At 37.6% G+C, this 22430-nt stretch overlaps 1 protein-coding gene across 3 annotated transcripts in view; it reads left to right on the top strand.

Annotated features, from left to right (window-relative positions):
• Positions 1 to 22430, top strand: part of LOC126237102 (androgen-dependent TFPI-regulating protein-like) — a 137450-nt gene that overhangs the window by 62286 nt on the left and 52734 nt on the right. Inside the window, exons 1-2 of one of the 3 annotated variants that reach the window (XM_049946911.1) lie at positions 12520 to 12834; positions 21838 to 21981. The exons of 1 other annotated variant lie outside the window; for it this stretch is intronic. In XM_049946911.1, the coding sequence (XP_049802868.1) occupies positions 12655 to 12834; positions 21838 to 21981 (324 nt within the window). In that variant the 5' untranslated portion in view covers positions 12520 to 12654. Of the gene's footprint in view, positions 1 to 12519; positions 12835 to 21837; positions 21982 to 22430 lie in introns of those variants that run through there. One more of the 3 variants, XM_049946914.1, reaches the window with a different exon arrangement.

Genomic DNA, 22430 nt, shown 5'->3' with positions numbered 1-22430 from the left:
AAACAGTAATCTCTAAGTTGAACAGACTTGTATTTGTCAACCAATTGTTCCTGGTCATGGAAGGGGATACTTCATGCAGAAAAGACTATATAATAACAAGGTGATTGCATTCATAAGTCATGTAAGATGGCCTCTGTGAGGCATATAGGAAGTATTTAGTTCACACAATATTATTGCCATTACAAACAGGTGTAACATGTTGTAAAAGGTCTCTCAAATGCTTACAAAAACCCATCTCAGGAGTACATACTTGCTAGTCGCATCTGAACATTAAATGCATTCAAAGACTACAAATTACACCCTGTTAAATGCTTTATCAGAAAGTACTTCTAGTGCTACACCTTGAACACTTTTGCAGAATAACTGCTGAATTTTGTCAAGGTGGCCTTCCTACAGGAGGACCCAACATTCAACTTACATATTCGACATTGTGCTACATTTGAGTCTAAAGTTCATTCTCAGTTAACTGCTATGTAACAATACGTTGTAGCTATCTGAGCACAGAAATCACACGATTTTACTGTAATCACACTTATGAGCGCTAGCAACAAATAACCTGCAACAAATTCTTCATTGTATCACAATATTATGAATGAGCCAAGAGCTAAACACTTAAATGAAACATCTGTACATCATTACCCCAGTATTTTATACTTTGTTTGAGTACTTTATGTACACCACAGTTCTATCTGATAGTCAACTACAAATGTTTTCAGTAAGTGATTTATATTGCATCAAGCAAGCTTTTAATGATACTTATGTATGATATAATACAGCCAAGCTCAACACTTATAACTGCTGATTACACAATTATTCAGATTACTTGATACAGTATTGAAATAATTCATAAGAAATACTTAAGTTCTTCATCATATTAATGCTTTTATCACCCATGTATGGTACCAACTTCCAAAAATCAAATAGAACAATGAGAAGTCTCCAGAATGAGATTTTCACTCTGCAGCGGAGTTTCAAGTTTCAATGAGAAGTCTGTCAATGTAAGTTTACTTATGCCAGCCTGGAGACAGCAGAACTAGGAATATGTCACTACAAGTCATCAAACTGTAGCATCACATACAGGTTAATCATTAAATGCTTTTTCCCCCTCCTCCCTAAGGATTACAGGAGAAAATATGAGTCAAGAAGTTCCATCGCCACTATGCATGATGTTGCGAACAGCGCCAGATTGTAAAAGCACACGACTTCATGACATCAAAACAGCAAAATGGCTGCAGTGTGACACCACAGAGCCTTTAGCCTCAAGCTCCACCTCTTGCTTCACATGTCAGCAACCTGCCTGTACAAGGATACATGCACATGTGTCAAGCTAACTTTTCAAACATCAGAATATGAATTCTTCTCAACAAGTCTTTAGGTTGTATTATCGTAATTTAATAATGAAATTTTAAAACATGATACTGAAAATCAAACCCACTTGTTGTGTGAATAGTTACACATTTCCCTAATGGCTTAATAAAACCAGTTTTGGAAGATACAGCTCTTACGCAGGTAATTTGCTGGATCCTTGCATAGCAAGCATTTGAGTCCCTCTCGGAGTAAAAAATAGGCATACTGGAGACCTGTCATGCAACTTAACTGTGTTGAATGACTAGAAACTCCGGATATTAATGTCAATTACCTTGCATAAATGGAATTATTCCAGCTCTGTTCAGGTCCTGATTGCTGGCAGATTAGGCTGTCCTATCTGTCGCTGTAGCCGAGGTGAATAGCTCAGTATGCATTTTCATGAAAGTTATCACTGCAAGAGAGAGGAGATACGATGCACTACAGTATAGTCAGATTTTTCCAGGAGATCAATGTCTAACACAGACTTTAATCCAAGCATAGATTTCTAATGGTAATGCAAAATCGTGAAATCTTACTTTGCACCACAATGTGAATGATACAGTAATGCTTCACCCAGACAGGACAAAATTTGTCATTTGTTAATAGCTGTATTTGAAATGGGAGAGCCCGAACCTCTAAAGCAACCATGCATGACCAATTATTAAAATATAATTTTTTACTTGCATTTTATTTCCCTTGAGGAACTTAGGTAAAAGTAATTACACATGCTTTGCATGCAGAATTAAAAAGAAAACTGCATATACCATAGATCAATACTTAACTTGCTACTGCATAAATAAGTAACAGACAACTGAATGTATTTTGCTTGTGTGATATTTGCTGCTAGCTGCCTGCACTCCAGAAGTGTCACTCAAGTCACAGAAAAGACACCCGACCTGCTGAGTCTCTGATAGCACTGCTGATAATTACTGAGCAGCAGACCAGCTGCACATAGTGTAGCTCATTGCAGTCCTCAAAAGTGTACATGATTCTCTTGAAAACTTTTGAATAAAAATGACATTGTGTGTCTCTAAATTTGCAAATCACAATAACATTGTATGTAACTATTTACACACATACAAACAATGCATTTGATATGAACAACCAATTTAGCTTGAATTAATTTCATTTCATCTATCAGGTGCTACACACAATGTTCTGAAACAAATACCTAACACTATAAGCAATTTATTTACAATATACTGCACTGACAAGCAAACTACATGCATCAAGGTAAGTTTATCACTGGAAAATCTGCAGCATGGAGGTACAAAAAGAGGAGAGGTGGCATTACATCACAAACTTGAAGCCAATGTCCACTATCTTAACTAGCCATTTAAAGGAGACGTCCCTAGACTCCCAAACACCAAACCCCTAGTCTGGTTCAGGTTTATTGATGATATGGAGCCAGGGCCAAGACACCTAGTCTTCATTCCTTCACAAACTCAACACCTTTTCTCACATTCACTTCACATGGTCCTCCTCAATGCAGTGTGACACTTCCTAGATGTTGACCTCCTCCTCTCTGATGGCTCCACCCATGCCTCTGTCAACATTAAACCCACCAAGAGTATCTGCTTTTTCACAGCTGCTATACTTTTCACACCAAAAAATATCTCCCATATAGCCTGGCTACCCAGATATGGCATATTTGCAATGACAAAAACTCCCTTGCTCAGCATACTGAGGGTCTCACCAAGGCCTTCACAGGCAGGCACTATCCCTCAGAACTAGCCTGCAAACAGATCTCTTGTGCCATTTCCCATCACAACCCCAATCCTCCTAACATCCCCAAAAAACAGACACATAGGAGGTCCCGTTCATCACCCAGTACCACTCTGGACTGGAGCAACTGAACCAAATCCTTTGCCAGGGCTTTGAATACCTATCATCGCACCCTGAAATGAGGGACATCTTACCCGAGACATTTCCCACCCCTCCTAAACAGGTGTTTCGTCACCCACCCAACCTCCACAATATCCTAGTCATCCCTATGTTGTTCCCAGTACAAGCCCCCTGCCAGAATGATCATATACCTGTGGAAGATCCAGGTGCAAAACCTGCCCAATCAAATCACACAGCACTTCCTATTCCTCTCCTGTCACAGGTTTATCCTATCTTATCAGGGGTCAGGCCACCTTGAAAGAAGCCATGTCATTTATCAGCTTTGCTCAAATCATCCCACAGATTTTTTTATTGGTACAACTACCAACCAGCTGTTCACCAGGATGAATGAAGTCTGCCAAAATGTACCCAAACAAAGTAGACCAGCCTGTGGCACAACATGCAGCTGAAAACAATACACTTGATTTCAATGGCTGCTTCTCCACCTGAACCATCTGGATCCTTCCCTCCACCACTAGCTTTTCTGAACTGCGAAGGTGGGAGTTATCCTTACAATACATTCTCCACAAATTACCCTGTCCTCAGCTTGTGGTAACATACTGTCCCCACACCGTCCACCTGACAGTTTCACACCCTATGTCCTATCATCTCCTCCCCATTCTTGTCTCCTAACCTGTTTATCTGCAGCCCTTTGCCAATGCATCCACCTATTTTTCCCTGTTCCTCTCAGTTTTTTTTTTCCTTTTTTCCTCACATCCTTCTCCCACAACCTCCTGATGCTGCACCTGCTGCAATTTAGTCCTTGTGCGCTCCACCAGACAGTGTTCATCTCTCTCCCCACCCGTACACTACTATCCCTTCCCCTTCCCCTGCCCCTGACCCTTCCCCTTCCCTACCCACTCCACAATGCTGTTTGCATTCCATGTGATGTTGCATTCTGGCCCAAGATGCTGGATTTGGCAGTAATGTGTGCATGAGGTGTTTGTTTGTTTGTGTGTGTGTGTGTGTGTGTGTGTGTGAATATTGTGTGTGTGTGTCTCTTTACTGATGGAGGCTGTGGCCAAAAGCTACATTTGAGTGTCTTTTAATCGTGCCTTTGTTCAACTTGAATGAGAGAGGAGAAAGACTAACTGAGTTCCACAATAAACTTCAGCTAGTAATGGTTAACATTCTGTTCAAAAATCACAAGAGGAGGAGGCATCCTTCGAAAAGGCCAGGCAAGATTTCAGTTGGATTTCATCTTGGTCAGGAACAGATTCTGAAATCAGGTATTGGATTGCAAAGCAGACACAGGAGCAGATATAGACTCAGATCACAATTTAGTAATAATGAAGAGTAGGCTGAAGTTTGAGAGACTGGTCAGGAAGAATCAATGCACAAGGAAGTGGGACATAGAAGTATTGAGGAATAAAGACATATGCTTGTAGCTCTCTGATGATATAGATACTGTACAATGAAGAGCTCAGTAGGTAGCTCAGTTGAAGAGGAATGGACATTTCTAAAAATGTCAGTCACAGAAGCTGGAAAGAAAACCATAGGTACAAAGAAGGTAACCATAGGTAACAGAAGAAATACTTCAGTTAATCAATGAAAGAAGGAAGTACAAAAATGTACAGAAATACAGAATGCAGAAATACAAGTCACAAATGAAACAAACAAAGTGCAGGGAAGCTAAGGTGAAATGACTGCATGAAAAATGTTGGTCAGAAAGACCGACTCAGTATATAGAAAAGTCAAAACAACCTTTGGTGAAATTGAAAGCAATGGTGGTAACATTAAGAGTGCAATGGAAATTCCATTGTTAAGGCAGAGGAGAGAGTGGATAGCTGGAAAGAGCACACTGAAGATCTCTATGAGGGCAAGGACTTGTCTGATGTTGAGATGGAAGAAGAAACGGGTCGACAGGGAAGAGATACAGGATCCATCTCTGGAATCAGAATTTCAAAGGGCTTTGAATGATTTAAAATCAAATATGGCAGAAGGGATGGATAACATTAAATTGAAATATCTAAAATCATTGGGGGAAGTGGCAACAAAATGATTATTTACATTCATTTGTAGAATTTATAAGACTGGCGATATACCATTATTAATTAAAATGATATTCAATTGTTGAAATAAATGCATCAAATTTTTCATTTATGTTCTGCACCTGTAGCGTTTCATTCCAGGTTTCCTTACTTAATATTGTTCTAAAGATTTTAACATTTTGTTCACTTATGATTCTGATTTTTTTGTTTCTTTGTTTTCATTCTGATACTATGTCATTACTTCTCCAGAAGCAGATCAGTTGTCCATGATGATCAAATATTTGGTTTTGAACTACATGTTACTCATAATTACACCTACTAATACTAGTAAAGATGTTTTCAATAACTGTCTTGCTTTGAGAAGTCACTCTTGTTGGTTTCACATTATACTTTACTGACAATTCTTCAAAATCTGTTCTTGTTTTTTTTTCCTTTTTCCATGTCAATATTGAAATCTCTAAATATAACAATGTTTTCTTCATATTAATTCTTAATAAGTTAACATTTTTTTATTATTTTCCTTTTATTTTACTTTTTTAAACTGCTTTATATAAAGCTGCCAATCTTACCTCCTGGTGATCTGTACACATAAAGCACTATTACGTCATCTATTATGACACCAGTAGTTTCACAGTCTTTTTCTCTAGCTATGGGCAATGATGAAGGAAAGTCTTAAGAGATGTGGAATCAGTCAAATTATACATTAACAAGCAGAAGCACATATCAAGGCTTCTTCTTTAAAGTACAATGAGAACAAATTATGGGAATTATTTCTACATTACTTTATGTACAGAATATAATAGAGGGAAACATTCCTCGTGGGAAAAATATATCTAAAAACAAAGATGATGTGACTTACCGAACGAAAGTGCTGGCAGGTCGATAGACACACAAACAAACACAAACATACACATGAAATTCAAGCTTTCGCAACAAACAGTTGCTTCATCAGGAAAGAGGGAAGGAGAGGGAAAGACAAAAGGATGTGGGTTTTAAGGGAGAGGGTGAGGAGTAATTCCAATCCCGGGAGCGGAAAGACTTACCTTAGGGGAAAAAAGGACAGGTATACACTCGCACACACACACACATATCCATCCGCACATAAACAGACACAAGCAATGTCTGCTCGTTTCAGGAGCAAGACTTTTTGTGACACTGGGTAGAGCATTGTAAATTTTGATGCCTGTATAATTTACTACTTTCTGTGCAAGGGTATAGTTTGACTGATTACTATGAAAGTCCTCATTTGACCTTGTGTTGTGACCATGATATTCACTAATGGTTTTGAGGAGAGAGTGGTTTTTATTAACGAAACATACACGGGAGTATATGTACTGAGATATCATTGTAAATACCTGTAGTTTCCTAAACAGATTCCTGCTTGAGTGCCTTGGTTGCACACCACAATAAAAACTATTTCTGCCAAGGGCTGGTTGTCCCAAAAGATGATCCTATAAGCCAAAAGTGCATGGAAATATCCAAAATAAGGAGCTCTTATGGCCTCCTTGTGTGTGCTTGATGCAATTTTGCATAAGGCAAATGTTGCAGAATGTAGCCTTTTCTCTCGGTATATGATACGGTTGCACCAATTTAGCTTGCAGTCTATGTACACACCCAGGAACTTAGCTGAGTTGACCTGCTTTATGTATTGTCCATTACATTCTATATTTATATACCCCAGTTGTTTATGCGTCATGTAAAACTGGACATAATGAGTTTTTTTTTACGTTTAGAGAGAGTCCATTACAGTTAAACCATTTCAGAATGTCATCAAATGCATTGTTCGCAGATGTTTCCCGGTTGTTCTCTGTTCCTTTGTCAACTAGAAGAGAAGTATCGTCAGTGAATAGGGTGAACTTGCTCACTAACGTGGTGCAGTGTGGGAGGTCATTTATAAATATAAGAAACAGTAAGTGTCCCAGTACCGAGCCTTGAGGCACTCCAGTATTGACTGTGCCCCACTTGGATAAACCTGGGATTCCACTACCAGCAGTAATTATTACCCTTTGTTTCCTATCTGTAAGGTAGGATTTAATCCATGTTTCCAGTATTCCACTTAACCCATAGTAGTCTGCTTTATTTAGCAGAATTTCGTGGTTGACACAGTCAAAAGCTTTGGATAGGTTACATAGGATATGGCTGTGAAAGAAAATACAGTACCACATGAAAGACTGACAACAGTATGATGATTTCCCTGGAGATGAAGGGGCTATTATGACCTCAAATACCCATCTATGTGCAGATGTGATACACGAGTATCGATTTGTGTACCTCGTATCTTCCTGCCAAAGATTTAATAATCACAGGAGTTGTTAATACAAAAGTAAAAGGTAAATAGTCTGAATAGAATGCCTGGGTACATAGAACTTACCATGCTGAGTCAAATAGTAGCGTTAAGACACTGTCAACTTGCAGTAAGTCAATCAGAGAGCTCCAAGAAAACAGGACAATCAGGAACCAAAACGAAATTTCACTGCAAAACTTTACTTGTGGAAACCAAAAGACTACACAGGACAAAAATATGGAACCAATGTGAGAAAAGCATACTTCAATATAAATGTATATGCTAGCCAAGTCTACAGGTTGTGCTATTGTATTTGACCATGAACTTCACATGTGCGTTTTCCTCAGTATGTTGCAAGTGCCAATCGTAGTCAGAACAGTGTTCTGTGCAGTTGTGAGTGCACTGTGTTGGGACTAAGTGAATTTGAGTGCAGAGATATTGTTGGTGTTCATATGGGGGTGCTTCTGTTACCAAGGGAGCTGAAGTGTTCAGTGTTTTAAGAGGCAGACACATATTGAAGAGGAGCATAAAGAAAATTAAGAAGACAACAGCTGCAAAAGGCACTGCAGAACTGAATGTTACACTCACAAATGCTGTCAGCACCAAAACAACATGAAGGAAGCCCCAAAAGCAGTGAATTGCAGAGATTGTAGACTTTTCCTTATAAAACATGAATTGTGAAGGAAACAACAAGTCAGTTTTGCAAATGTAATGATAAATTGTCTTATATATAGTTCTGTCAGTTATTTCTGAAGAGACAAACATAGAGAAAGGAACTCTCTATGCTGCTCTATCATGTGCAAGGCTCTTAATCTCAAAACAACTACTGAATCCTTCATCCATACATAGTATATTACTATGAAAAATTATTACCAGCACATCAGAAATCTTCTTAGTAACTGTTTAGTATCGTATTCCAGTCTAACGAAAAGATATGAATATAAAAAACAGGCATTGTATTAGATAAATCAGAATTATACAATCAATGCTTTCAGAAGTGAAAATGTTTACAAAAATATTGTATACTGTCTGTCACACTAATAAGTCTACATCTATGTCATTTATATGATAGCCTACATTTGTTCATTTTTATCAACAAAATATTTGATCTAATATGGAAAGGAGGAGTTGCCATATATGTCAAAAGTTATCATTGTGCAAAAAGTATAGAAACAAAAAAGTTTTGTGTAGAGAAACATATAGAAGCATGTGCCTGTGAGCTTAAATTAAATAAAGGCACATTTATAATTGTAACTGTATATAGGTCCCCAACAGGAAATTTTCATCTATTTCTGAAAAATTTGGACTCCTTGTTGTGCTATCTGTCAGACAGGGGGAAGCAAATTATTATTTGTGGGGACTTCAATGTAGATTCTCTGAAAGAGGGTAATAGGAAAAATGACCTTGAAGTATTACTCGGTTCTTTCAATTTGACACCCGTTATTGATTTTCCTACTCGGGTGGTAAAGGATAGCAGCTCACTGATAGATAACTTCTTTATAGACCAAGATAAGTTTAACCAGATAAATGCTCAGCCTGTTGAAAATGGTCTTTCTGATCATGGTGCACAGCTAGTTACAATATATGACATAGCTCCATTCAGCAATACTAAACAGTCCTCCAAAGTAGCACGTCCAGTCAACGATTTAACAATTGCAAATTTCAGGGAAAGCCTACAGCAGTTAGACTGGGATGAGGTGTACCGTGAACCTGATGCCAATTTAAAATATAATTTATTTCATGACATTTTTGTAAATGCATTTGAAAACTGCTTCCCCAAGAAAATAGTTAAATATACTTGTAAGAAACCTTGTAACAAACCATGGCTTACTAAGGGTATAAAAATATCTTGTAACCGGAAAAGGGAAATGTATCTGACAGCAAGAAAGAGTAGTGACCCAGAAACTATCAAAAATTATAAAAACTACTGTGTTATATTAAGAAAAGTTATTAAAAAATCCAGGAGTATGTGTATCATGTCTGAAATCAGCAACTCTGATAATAAAATTAAAACAATTTGGAAAATTATTAAAAGAGAAACAGGTCAACCAAGAGCAGAGGAAGACAGTATTACCATCAAATTGAATGAAAACTTTACGAACAAAAAGTCAGAACACAAAATTGTTAAGGCTTTCGTGGCCACTTGTTGACAAACTGCCTATTGGCTTCTGTCTCGGGTTCTTCGGCCGACGTTCATCTAATGATTTTTCTGACGTTTCGCCAGCACGAGTGGCTGGCATTGTCAAAGCTTCACCCTCCATCACCACCGGCAATGGAGGGTGAAGCTTTGACAATGCCAGCCACTCGTGCTGGCGAAACGTCAGAAAAATCATTAGATGAACGTCGGCCGAAGAACCCGAGACAGAAGCCAATAGGCAGTTTGTCAAAAAGTCAGAAGTTGAAAATATTTTTAATAATCATTTTCTAAATGTTGTGGATATAGTAGGATCCAGGTGTTCATTAGAAGATGCTAGGCTGTTAATGGAAGAGGCCATACCTATGCAATTTGATACAATTGAAATCTCACCCACTTCTCCCTCTGAAATTAGGAAAATAATAAACTTGCTTAAAAGCAAAAACTCACATGCTTGTTCTCAACAGATAAGTAAGATTCTCAGCCACCTGTGTAATAGCTCTCTGGAACAGGGCATTTTCCCTGATAGACTGAAATATGCTATTGTTATACCTTTGCATAAAAAGGGGGATAGATCTGATGTCAACAATTACCGTCCAATCTCCCTTCTAACAGCTTTATCCAAAATTTTTGAGAAAGTAATGTATTCAAGAGTAGCTTCACATATCTGTAAAAATGAAGTACTAACAAAATGTCAGTTTGGTTTCCAGAAAGGTTTTTCAACAGAAAATGCCATATATGCTTTCACCAGTCAAATTTTGAATGATCTGAATAACCGAACACCACCCATTGGGATTTTTTGTGATCTCTCAAAGGCTTTTGATTGTGTAAATCATGAAATTCTGCTAGACAAGCTCAAGTATTGTGGCATGAGTGGGACAGTGCACAAATGGTTTAATTCGTACCTAACTGGAAGAGTGCAGAAAGTAGAAATAAGTAGTTCTCGTAACATGCAAAGATCAGCACATTCCTCAAACTGGGGAACTATCAAGAATGGGGTTCCACAAGGGTCAGTCTTGGGTCCTTTGTTGTTCTTATTATATATTAATGACTTGCCATTCTATATTCATGAAGAGGCAAAGTTAGTTCTCTTTGCTGATGATACAAGTATAGTAATCACACCTGACAAACAAGAATTAACTGATGAAATTGTCAATACTGTCTTTCAGAAAATTACTAAGTGGTTCCTTGTAAACCGACTCTCACTGAATTTTGATAAGACACAGTACATACAGTTCCGTACAGTGAATGGTATGACGCCATTAATAAATATAGACCTTAATCAGAAGCATATAGCTAAGGTAGAATATTGCAAATTTTTAGGTGTGTCCATTGATGAGAGATTAAATTGGAAGAAACACATTGATGATCTGCTGGAAGGTTTGAGTTCAGCTACTTATGCCATAAGGGTCATTGCAAATTTTGGTGATAAACATCTTAGTAAATTAGCTTACTACGCCTATTTTCACTCATTGCTTTCATATGGCATCATATTTTGGGGTAATTCATCACTGAGGAATAAAGTATTTATTGCACAAAAGCGTGTAATCAGAATAATAGCTGGAGTCCACCCAAGATCATCCTGCAGACATTTATTTAAGGATCTAGGGATATTCACAGTAGCTTCTCAGTACATATACTCTCTTATGAAATTTGTTATTAACAACCAAACCCAATTCAAAAGTAATAGCAGTGTGCATAACTACAATACTAGGAGAAAGGATGATCTTCACTATTCAAGATTAAATCTAACTTTGGCACAGAAAGGGGTGAATTATACTGGCACTAAAGTCTTTGGTCACTTACCAAATAGTATCAAAGTCTGACAGATAACCAACAAGTATTTAAGAAGAAATTAAAAGAATTTCTGAATGACAACTCCTTCTACTCCATAGAGGAATTTTTAGATATAAATTAAGAAAAAAAAAATATTAAAAAAAAATAAAAAAATAAAAATAAAAAATAAAGAAAAACAAAAAAACACAATAAAATAAAGTTGTTATATTAACTTAAGTATGTTGTTAAATTAACCTAATTATGTCATGTATTGGAAAATTCGACTCGTTCCACATCATTAAGAAATATCGTATTCATGATCCATGGAACTAGTATTAATCTAATCTAATCTAATCTAATCTAATCTAACACTGTAACTTAGATATTAACATTTATTAAACAATGGGATAGGCAAAGATCCACAAAACTAGAATATCATCCTACCACGTAAGTGCAGCTTACTATGTATTTCATTTCTCAGATATCATTTGTGCTGTATAATGAAAATGGGCCAATAAATATACAATGTAATACAATACAGAAGGCATGCAGATTCACATGCTTCTCAGAAGCATAGGAAAAAATTTTGTTACAAACGAAATATATTCTTGACACACTCTCTTTCATGAAGAAAACATTAGAAAAAATAGAGGAGTGTTAAGGTAGTATAGTCTTTGCTGAGTTCATTTGAAAATTTTGACAAAGTAGTAAATTATTTATTTGTACGTAGGCAGAAGGCAACATCAATTTAGTGGATGAAATTATCACAATGTATCAACTATTATTTATTTTTCTAGATTTAAACCAATAATGACTGAGTAATAATGCCTAATTGTACTGGTAAGTGTAACCTGTACTTCACAAAAAGAAAAAAATAAATGAACTTTTGCACATACAGCAGAAAAAAAGGAAGAAGAATAAATGATAAGGAGGACAGAAATGTATTTTTAAACACATAGTATTGTTTGAAGTTTGTCTGCATCATAGCAGGTCCAGTTGTGAGGACTGGGCATATCAAGGTGATCAAGTTTTTATTGTGTTTCATGGAGGGAAAGAGGCTGCTGCATTATTATTTTTTTTTAAAGAAACAGGTTAGACTGACACAGTTATGTAAGTATTACTACTGCAGCATGCAAGCAGAAATACACAAGATTTTGACCTTCACTCATCTGCATGAGTGATTTTAAAGAAGGTGCAACACTTTTGTGCTGACAGAGCTAGCACACACAGAGACTAAAATGCCTGGAACTAAAATGAGTACAAAGCACTTCATTTTTCATTTAGGTATTGTTTTGCATCATGTTTTTGTGTTATATTATTTCGCTGCTAAATTAGGTAAAGGAAAGGTACCAGTAGATCTTGAATGGACTCATGGTCTTGAGAAATACTGGAGCAGATTTTTAACTATCTGGAACTTTGTAAGTTTATATAGTTTCATTGTTACTTAGGTTTCTATTTTAACTTGTTTCTCTTTCTACTCTCAATAACAACAATTATTTGATCCTACTTAAATATTTATGATATTCTTGCATTTAAATGACTAGAAGAATTTTTTATTGCCTGTTATTTCTTCTCTTTTTAATTGTTTCTGTCAGGGGAAAATGTCATTGCAGACTAAGTTAAAACAACACAACACAAATTCATTTGTGTATATTAGCCAATGATTTTTTAAAGCTCATTACACTCAGAGTAATGTTAGCTTATAAGATAACTATATTCATGAAAGATTACATCCTTTCTTTACACTATATGATTTTCTTAAGCTTGACATTGCACTGTAAAATTCGTCCTGCACCTGGCAGAAATTGGGCTTTTACAGAAACTTCTATTGTATTTTTTTCATTTCTGTTGTTCTGCAGACTCTGCAGTGAGTCTGCACTGGAAAATCTTCTATTAACTATATTCCTTTTTATGGAATTATGTTTCAGTAACTTAAGATTAATGATGTGTGCATCTTAACTTGCCCTTATTTCTTTTGTTGTGAAGGTGGACTCTTGCACTTATTGACCTATTGTTTATTCATTCAGACATTGTGCTTCATAAACACATCATGAAATTGTGAACTGACTGAAAGTATAAATAAGCACATAGCTGAAGCTATAGAAACAGCTTCCTTAGATTATGTTAATAACAAACTATAAACTAAAATAGATGTATTATCTTATTTCTCAAAGGCACTTGAGAGACTATTCATCCATAAAAAAGCTACAATTAGTGTTTTATTTTTCAGAGGAGCTCCCACCATTAAAAGATGCTTTTCTCTCATTATATTATTAACTACTGTTCACCTACTTTTATATACTCAACTAGTGTGTGAGTCTAGAAATTAATGCAGAACAATAACAGTTATATATCAAATGAATGTGATTTATTTTAATAAACATTTGTTATATTAATGCTGATACTGAATTGCAAACTAAAAATATCAGTGTTGATACATTTTGGTTTTAAGGTATAATTTTAATATAGTCATTAATTTATGAAAATTATCAATAACCTATTCTATTTCTAGATTCTCCTCATTAATGTATTTTGCCTCAAATTGAAAAAAAAAATTAACTTTTAACCTTCTATAGAGATGATAATCTTTATACAGATTACTTCTGTTCATGCATATAAAGTGCATATCAATTTTAAACTTTTTATTATATGCCATAAATAATATTAGTGGGTATGCGTAGAGGTAAGTAAGTGTAATATTGGAAATGTCCTTGAATGTGCATTCACAGACGTTCAGTTATTAGTTTTACATGATATATTTAATGCAAGCATGGAGATACTAAGAAGTAATAAGAATAACTTGCACCAAACCAAAATTTTATCATGAGAATTAGTAAATGTGAGACAGAACTGCTGGCCAGTACTTGTTTTCAGGGGGCAGGGGGGGGGGGGGGGGGGGGGGGCAAAATGTTTAGTGCTGCTGACAGACAAACATAAAAGAAAAAATGATCTCATTATCCTAGCATTTGGAACTGTCTTTTGGAACTATTACTTCTTTCAGTTGGGTCTCTCTCATCTTTGAGTCTGAGTGACCTTCCTTTCCATTTTAATGCTCCTCATTCTATTTCTATCTCTTCCCTGAAGAAGGAAGTAGCAGGTCTGAAAGCTAAGATGCACTCTAACATTCATGTGGGTCTGTTGGCAGTACTAAACATTTAACATCCTGGATGTAAAAATTTTCCAGCAATCCTGTCTCATAAGTGTCATATGCAAATGAGGACAGATCCCTTCACATGTAGAGACATTGGGCAGTGTTGGGAGACAACAATGATTACGTGTGCATGGGGGGGGGGGGGGGGCTAGCTGTGAAGGAAGACTGCTTGACTGAGGTTTAAGGAGATAAGGAGTCTACATCTTTTCTTTATGGACACAGTGTCTCTTCTATTTGGTAAACAACAACTTATCAGCATTTACATACAAAAGACTTGCTGATCATTTAGCAGAATAAATGATTTATTGATCATACATCCTTTGTGCTGTATTCTTGTGCTTTCATTCCATAAGACAAGAGAAAGTATGTCCAAGAGTGGGTCCCTGAAATGCATCATGTGACTTTGCTCCATGAATAGGTATGATCTGTTGACTGTTTTCTAAATGGGGCTTTTAAGCCATGGCAATATCAATGAGATAATATTTCAGACTGTTCAATAAGACATAATACTGTATACTGTCAAATGATTTACTGAGCTCACAGTGTTAATGCTATTGAGGGAATATGGGAATAGTTGTAGGTAAACAACTAGAATTCACTCAGATATAGATTTGTTCACACTTAGCTTCTACACAGATACAAGTCCGGAGGGTAACTGCCGTTAGCGTCCAACATCCTGCCCAAAGCCCTCTCCTCAAAGACAGCACACTTACGCACAGAACAAATATCGATATTTATGGCACTCTACGCCACATGCGTAAAGGCCGCACACTTGTTAACATGGGCGAGGTTGGTACACTGGTTCTTGGTAGCAGGCTGTGCCACTACGAGCGCTGTAGGCACGAGTGGGTGTGGCCAAACAGCAGATGGCCGTAGTTCATTGCCACGAGCTTGGCAAGTTAATTGTCCATTCAGAATGCAAGGAGCATGAGCACTCGGGCATACACTATCATTACAAAAGGGGGTGCTGACACAGTTTACAGAGTTCACAACATTGTTGTTAAGGTGCGTGGGCACGGGAACACCAGATTGGCATGGACTGACCTTGTCTGTAGCTGACGACTCGTCTGCTTGTAGTGCCGCGAGGCGTTGTTGTGTGGAGGCCAACTCGTGGTGTATGTCGCGGAGATGCAGCAGCATTTCCGTATGTTCCATCCACAACTTCGAAGACTTGGTGCACTCCACTAGCCACTTGTTTGTCCAAGATTGCAGCTCCAAGGATAGGTTTATACACTTATTAGTACAGCACACATGTTTGGTGTTAGCCGAACTGTCACTCGGCGGAGCGAAAGGAATATGTTTGTTAGGGGGGGGGGGGGGGGTAAAACACAGTATTTTGCACAAAATCTAGTGACAACTGATAGTGCTTGAGGAAATCAATTCCAAGAATAGGTTCTTCAATTGTTGACACTAGAAACGTCCACTCCAGCTTGCAGTCGGGCGAAAGTTTCACTGTATACAAAGTGGAACCCGAACACTGTAGGGTAGACAAGTTCACTGCACGAAGCACTGTTTTGTGTGTTGCACTTTATTGGTTGCTAGGCGAACAGGCAGCAAAGAGACGTCTGCACCAGTGTCTACCAGAAAACATACACCTGATCGTAAATCGTGAACATAGACTCGACCACACTTACTGTTGTTGTCCGAAACGAAGTGCAACGTGGGATGGTGCCCTTTGTTTACATCACAGGAGGTGGCACCGTAGCCTACCTGCAGTTGGAGTTTGGGTAAGAACACGGTGACTGGCATTTGCGAGCTTGCTCCCCGAATCTTGCATGGAAGAAACAGTAAGTTTGGGCAGGCCTGTGCTCCTGTGGGTAGTTGCTAGGTGACGGAGTATGTGCCCCAGAGTCTTCCACAGAGGCCAATGCACTGTTGTTGTGGGGAGTTGAAGGTGCAGGCGGGGCGGCTAGTTTAACAAACTTGTTATTAGCAGCACCAGACAAGGGCATGGCGTCAGAAAGCATCTTAGTGTGGTCATGTCCAGTATGCAGTGCACGGACCTCACGTTGCCTGTTGGAGTATGCTCTGTCGGCGGCGTGTAAACGTTCATTTACTGGCCTATCTTCATACGCAGAGATTGCTGTCTGGACAGGCAAAGGCAGCTTTTCAGTCTAGATTTCTGCGAGCGTGTCATCAGGCATAACTTGCTCATCGACGAGAAGACGGATGCACCGTCACAGCTGGGATGGAGACCTGTCGCCGAGACGCTCTTCGTAGATGAGCTGTCGCACATTTTCTCTCCTGGTTTTAGAGACTCGCTCCAGTATCGTCTGTTTTGCCACAGCATACTTCCCTGCTAGGGGGGGGGGGGGGGTGCTTTGACCAGATCGTAAATTAAATCGACGCGGTCGTGAAGATGGTTCATGAGGCAGGCGAAGCGTGCATTGTCGTCCAAAGCACAGACATTGAATGTTTGCTCAACCAGGTTAAACCAGAACTCTGGGTGAGCGGGTTTGAAGTCTGGTAATTCTGGCAGATTCGGCACTGCAGTCACTGCGGAGGTGCGCCTATTACTTTGGACGGAAGTAGAGCATGCAGAAGATAGCGAGTCCGAATTAATGGCGTCCCGTAATGCGGGAATCGTGAAAGTCACTTGACGCCGGGGGGGGGGGGGGGCGGCTGAGAAGCAACGGACGCTTGAACAGTGTGAGGATTGTAGTCAAAATGTGCTTTCTCATTGACGTGGTAGCTCGGAGAGGAGCCACAAGTACTTAAGTACGCCGGTGAATGTCCGTTATGCACACAGTATTCACTTGACCGTGAGTGGTGTGGCTGGTTGTACCAACAACCAAGTAGCACATTGAAAATATTACTCTCTAAGTAAGTTCAGAGTCTCATTTTTTCATTACAGTTTCCATAATGTTAGTTACCACAGAAGGTTAGCTGACCATCTTAGAGCTTCCATTGAATCAAATGCTATGGAATAGCACAAAGCATACTACAAGAAATTAGTTTCTCTGTAGACTTGTAAACTTTCATTATGGTTAAGATGCACTCCTTCTGCTCATTCAGTGTCTTGTGGACTGAGTTGTGGTATTCACTAACAAAAGACAGGCGGTGAGTAATTAGTTCACACATTGTGTTCTGTAAACCCCATTGTGTAGGAGACTCTTCAGGGATGTGGAAAAACTCAAGCTGTATTCAAAATACAACACTGCAGGCTCTTCTGAAAAGTATTTTACCAACAAATTGTGACAAATAACAATCTAATCACTATGATAGCTATCAGAATTACATCAGGATTAGTTTATACACATATATTGAGACCTTTGCTTGAGTCCTCAACTAGAATTAGCATGTTCTGTCAGGTTTGATGTGAGTTCAGCCCTTTCAATTCATGTATCAGCCAAGAAAACAACTAAGCACTTTCTACTTATCTTCTTTCTTGAGGTTCTTGTAGATATTGAAATTGTATAGTTGGTGTTTCCAGGTTCAGAAACTGAGCCTTTCACTACCAGTTATAATAGAGTCAGCTGCCAGAAATTAATGGCCAGCCATCAGTTTTGACGATCCTAATAGTTTATCTAAGCTTCTTGTTCCACATATAATTTAAAATTATAAACATTCCACCATAGGTGCACAATACAATGCAAAAGGAAGCTTTCTAGTGAATGATAAATTACCAAAAGTTAATGACTATCAATGTGGGAATTTTGAAGACAGATTTTTTATCAGATTATGTATCAGTTTGGTGTTCTGTAATAATGTGGATGGCTTTTTGGTTTGTTACACACGATGTGGTTGGTCATTATTGAAGAAAGGCAAGTATTATCCACAATTAAATTTCATATCAATATATTATTTTTAAATATATACACACTGCAAACATGGATATAATTACAGTTCGTCAGGAACCCTATTTCTCTTTAGTAACTGACAAGAATGTATAAATGGAATGTGTGTGTGTGTGTGTGTGTGTGTGTGTCCCACATCTCATCATAAACTGATATCAAGCAAACTTGATACACAAACTACTTATTGTCTGGAAAAGAGTACTGTGGAAGTAAGAACCACATCCAACTCGAGTGGGGTGACATAGGAGATAGACAGAGAGAGGGAGAGGAGGGGGTGAACAGAGAGAGGGTGGAGGAGGAAATAGACAGAGAGGGTAGGGAGAAGGACAGAGAAAGAGAGAAGGGAGGGGAGTAGATGGAGAGAGAGGTGAGGGAAGGAGATGGACAGAGAGAGAGAGGGAGAAGGAGATGGAAAGAGAGAAGGTGTAGGTGTAGGAGACAGGTGTAAGATGGAGACAGGTAGTGGGCAGGTAGTACAGGAAGAGGGTGTGAGGATACAAGTGGTAGAGAAAGAGAGTGTGAGGTGGAAGAGGGAGAAGGTGTGAAGAGGCAGGTGAATGAGGGAAAGGCTGTGAGAAGGCAGTTGTATGAGGGACAGGGTGTGAGGAGGAGGCAGGTGGAAGAGGGATAGGCTGTGATAAAACAAGTGGAAGGCAAAGCTGTGTGTAGAAACAGTAATAGTGAAAGTATGCACAGTAGACCCATTGATGTCTAATTCTGGTACCTGTAAGTAATTTTGATTTGTTTCAAATTGCATAATATGAGAATTTGTAACCTTAAATTTTAAGCTGTTTGCTGAATTAATTATAAGCCTGTCCCATTATTCTACTGACTGTATCTCACATGGATGTGTTTGAACCCTTTATCAGAATACTTATGCCATCAGCAAACATAACAGTTTTTGAAATGTCTTCCCAAATCAATCAATTTGTAGGTCAAAAAACATGTGCAGGCTAAGAACTGAGCCCTGCAGCACACAGTATTTAATATTTCCCCACTCTAAATTTAATGTTATTCCTCTTGTATTATTTGTTAAAGTGACCTTCTGTTTTCTACTGTTAAGACACCGCCTATCCAAAAGGAATGCCTTTAATGCCATACCATTTTAGTTCCATTAGTAGAATTTATGATATACAACCGATTAATAGAAACTTAATCTGTCCCTCCATTACAATAAGCTATCATTATACTGCTTAATACTATTTGTGATTATACAAGCTAAATGCACCCCATTAAAGAAGAAAGAAAGCCTCTATTTTGAAACAAGCTGCTGATTCCTTAGTTGTAGTGAATAGTTGCTGTTTATCGGCAATCACCTGCCTGACATGTATTTGATTACTTTGGTATTTTTCAAAGAAAATAGTCATTTGCATTTGTGACAACAGAAACCTGTTAAAATCACACAAACACTTGTCACACAGCTTCACAGTGACACTGCAGTCTACTTGTGATGTAACTAATAAGAATTAACTTGAATCTAGATTATAAATAATCAGTAGGAGTGTTTAGTGAGGTGCTTTTTAAATTTCTTTTGAGCTGGTCATGATTTCCAATCTGAACCCTGCACAAGGGGGCCAAGGGTGCAGGTAAATAATTTTTGTGTCTTAAATTGTATTGTGCATATCATGGTTCACTTGAAAGTGATTTTTGTCATCAGCAACAAAGATCTTTTGAAAACATACTAGTCAGTACTTAACAAAATAATCAGTGAGGTGAACAAAGTGGCAAAAAGCAATTATATTAGAACTGCCAGTAACAAAGTAAAACTTGTACAGAAAATAGCAAAACAGCAGACAGGTAAAGCCCACACATTTTTGTCATGCAGTTAGACAATTATGGATAACAATTATGTATTGAAGAGAAATTGTGTGGACCAGAAATGTGGGCAATAATAGAAGTGGATATAAAAAACCTAAGGGCATTTGAAGGAAAAACCCTGTATCAGATCTACAGCTTAAAAAAGAACCAGAGGGTTGGAGAATAAGAAACAACCAAAAATTACAACAGCTTAAACACAGGGAAAGATAAAGTAAAACTTATTAAATCTTAGAGAAAACACTGGTTAGAAGATATGAAGAGGGTAGCAGACGACAGGAGCAACGAAAAGAAGATTTTGCTCCAAGGAAGGAATGGCCAACCAGGTGCAAGATGGCTGGCCTTAGCAAGATGGAAGACAAAAGTAGAGAACTGAGACACATGGTCACAGATTGTTGAGGAAGTGAAGGCCCACCATGGTCTCTACTGCTGAAGAAGAGGAATAAGAAGAAGTAGTAGAAGAAGAGAAATTGTATCACTGCAATTTTCAAATTTAAGTGAGCAGTTTGTCAGTGGACTCAAATCAGTAATAACAGTCAAACAGTGGAAAGTCCAGGTTGAAATATCAACTATTATGTAATCTATCCTTTTCATAATTAGTAATAATAGTTATGTATTACCAGAGTCCTCAAAAAACAAATTTACTTCTCTCTTCCAAAACAGCTAATGAGAAACACATTTTAACAATAATTACAAATTTAAAGTTTACATATCTTACAGGCATTGAAAGCATCTCAGATTTCTATAGTAAGAGCTATGGTAACCTTATTGTTAAACAGCTCTACAATACATGCAACTATTCGCTGTCAACTGGAGCTTCTTCATGTTGTTTAAAAGTGTAAAACTCAAGCCGCTATTCAGGAAAGGAAAGAAACAAGATGTAGCAAATTACCAGTCTGTTGCACTAATATTTGTTTTCTCAAAAAGGCTAGAAATTTTTTTGAAAGAGGTCTCAGATTTCCTATATAAACTTTCAGTCCTATATGGATGATGTCAACATGTAAAGACATAAAATTCAGACACAGAGGTATGTAAACATACATAATTACACACATATTGCTCCACAAGTTAGACAGTGACAAATGTTTCACTGGTATATTGTAAAAGTTTACATTCATCACCAACCACAAATATTACACAGTTATTAAATTGTTCATATTTCAACATATTTTGTTAAGACTGATTTACAACAGACCACTCACAAAGCCTTGAGATAATTAAAATGATAACAGGTATCATATGATTAACAACATGTATTAAGGATGTTGAAAGAATGACAGTAGTTCAATCTTGAAGTAGTGGACCAATTGCAAGCAGCATTGATTACATCAAGTAATTTGATTTCAAGAAGGTGTGCACTGTGCCCTCTAGTAGAAAGCTGGACCATCTGTGGTCCTATAGGAACCACATCTTCTATAGGCAATGGCAATACTACCCGTCAATGGTTTTCATTCTTCAGCCTCCGGATTGTTTCTTTTTAATGCACCTTATATTAAGATGAATAGTAATTATTAGCTACACTTACATAGTAAACTGTGATAGTCATGCCCATACTTTATTGTGCCCAATTTTATGTAATGTAAGCATACCTTAAAAAACTGAATTGCTTTTTAGCAAAACAAATTACACCCCTTAGTAATTATCTACATTATTTACAGGAAATACAAACATTTCACTTTGCTCTTTGTGTTGCCCAAGATGTACTAGAGCTGCAGTCAAATAGCTACTTGCAACAGGTCAAACAGTATGTAAGGAAAGTGAACAATTACACTTTCAGGACGTTTATATTTCCATTATCACTTGTAAGTAAATAGAACTTCAGATACATTCTAGCTATAGTGTAGTAGGTATCACATATTTATTTAAATTACTTCGCCTAGTGTAATAAAATACAGCTGTATTCTCTGTCCAAAACATTTTTTTGCATTGGTGCTAGTAACTTATCATAGAAAATATTTTGTTTGCTACATATATGCTTTCTAAGTGTACTTATTTGCAAATCAAGGAAAACTAAATTTTAAAAAACCTGCAGATCAATTGCTATTATGTGTCCCACCACTTAGACTGATTGTTAATTTATCATGTAAAACACCAGAAATGAGGAATCTTTATTAGCCATTGACCATTTTGCAGTGAAATAGGTTTTCTCATTCATTCATAGTAATACAGTGGATATTAAATACAGTAGATGAAACAACAGCGAAGTACTGTGAAAAGGTTGTAAAAGCTAAACCCATTCTCACGCATATAG

The sequence above is a fragment of the Schistocerca nitens genome, chromosome 2, assembly GCF_023898315.1.
Source record: "Schistocerca nitens isolate TAMUIC-IGC-003100 chromosome 2, iqSchNite1.1, whole genome shotgun sequence".
NCBI lineage: Eukaryota > Metazoa > Arthropoda > Insecta > Orthoptera > Acrididae > Schistocerca > Schistocerca nitens.
Note: the sequence above shows the minus strand (reverse complement) of the source record. Positions and strands in the feature narration are given on the sequence as shown.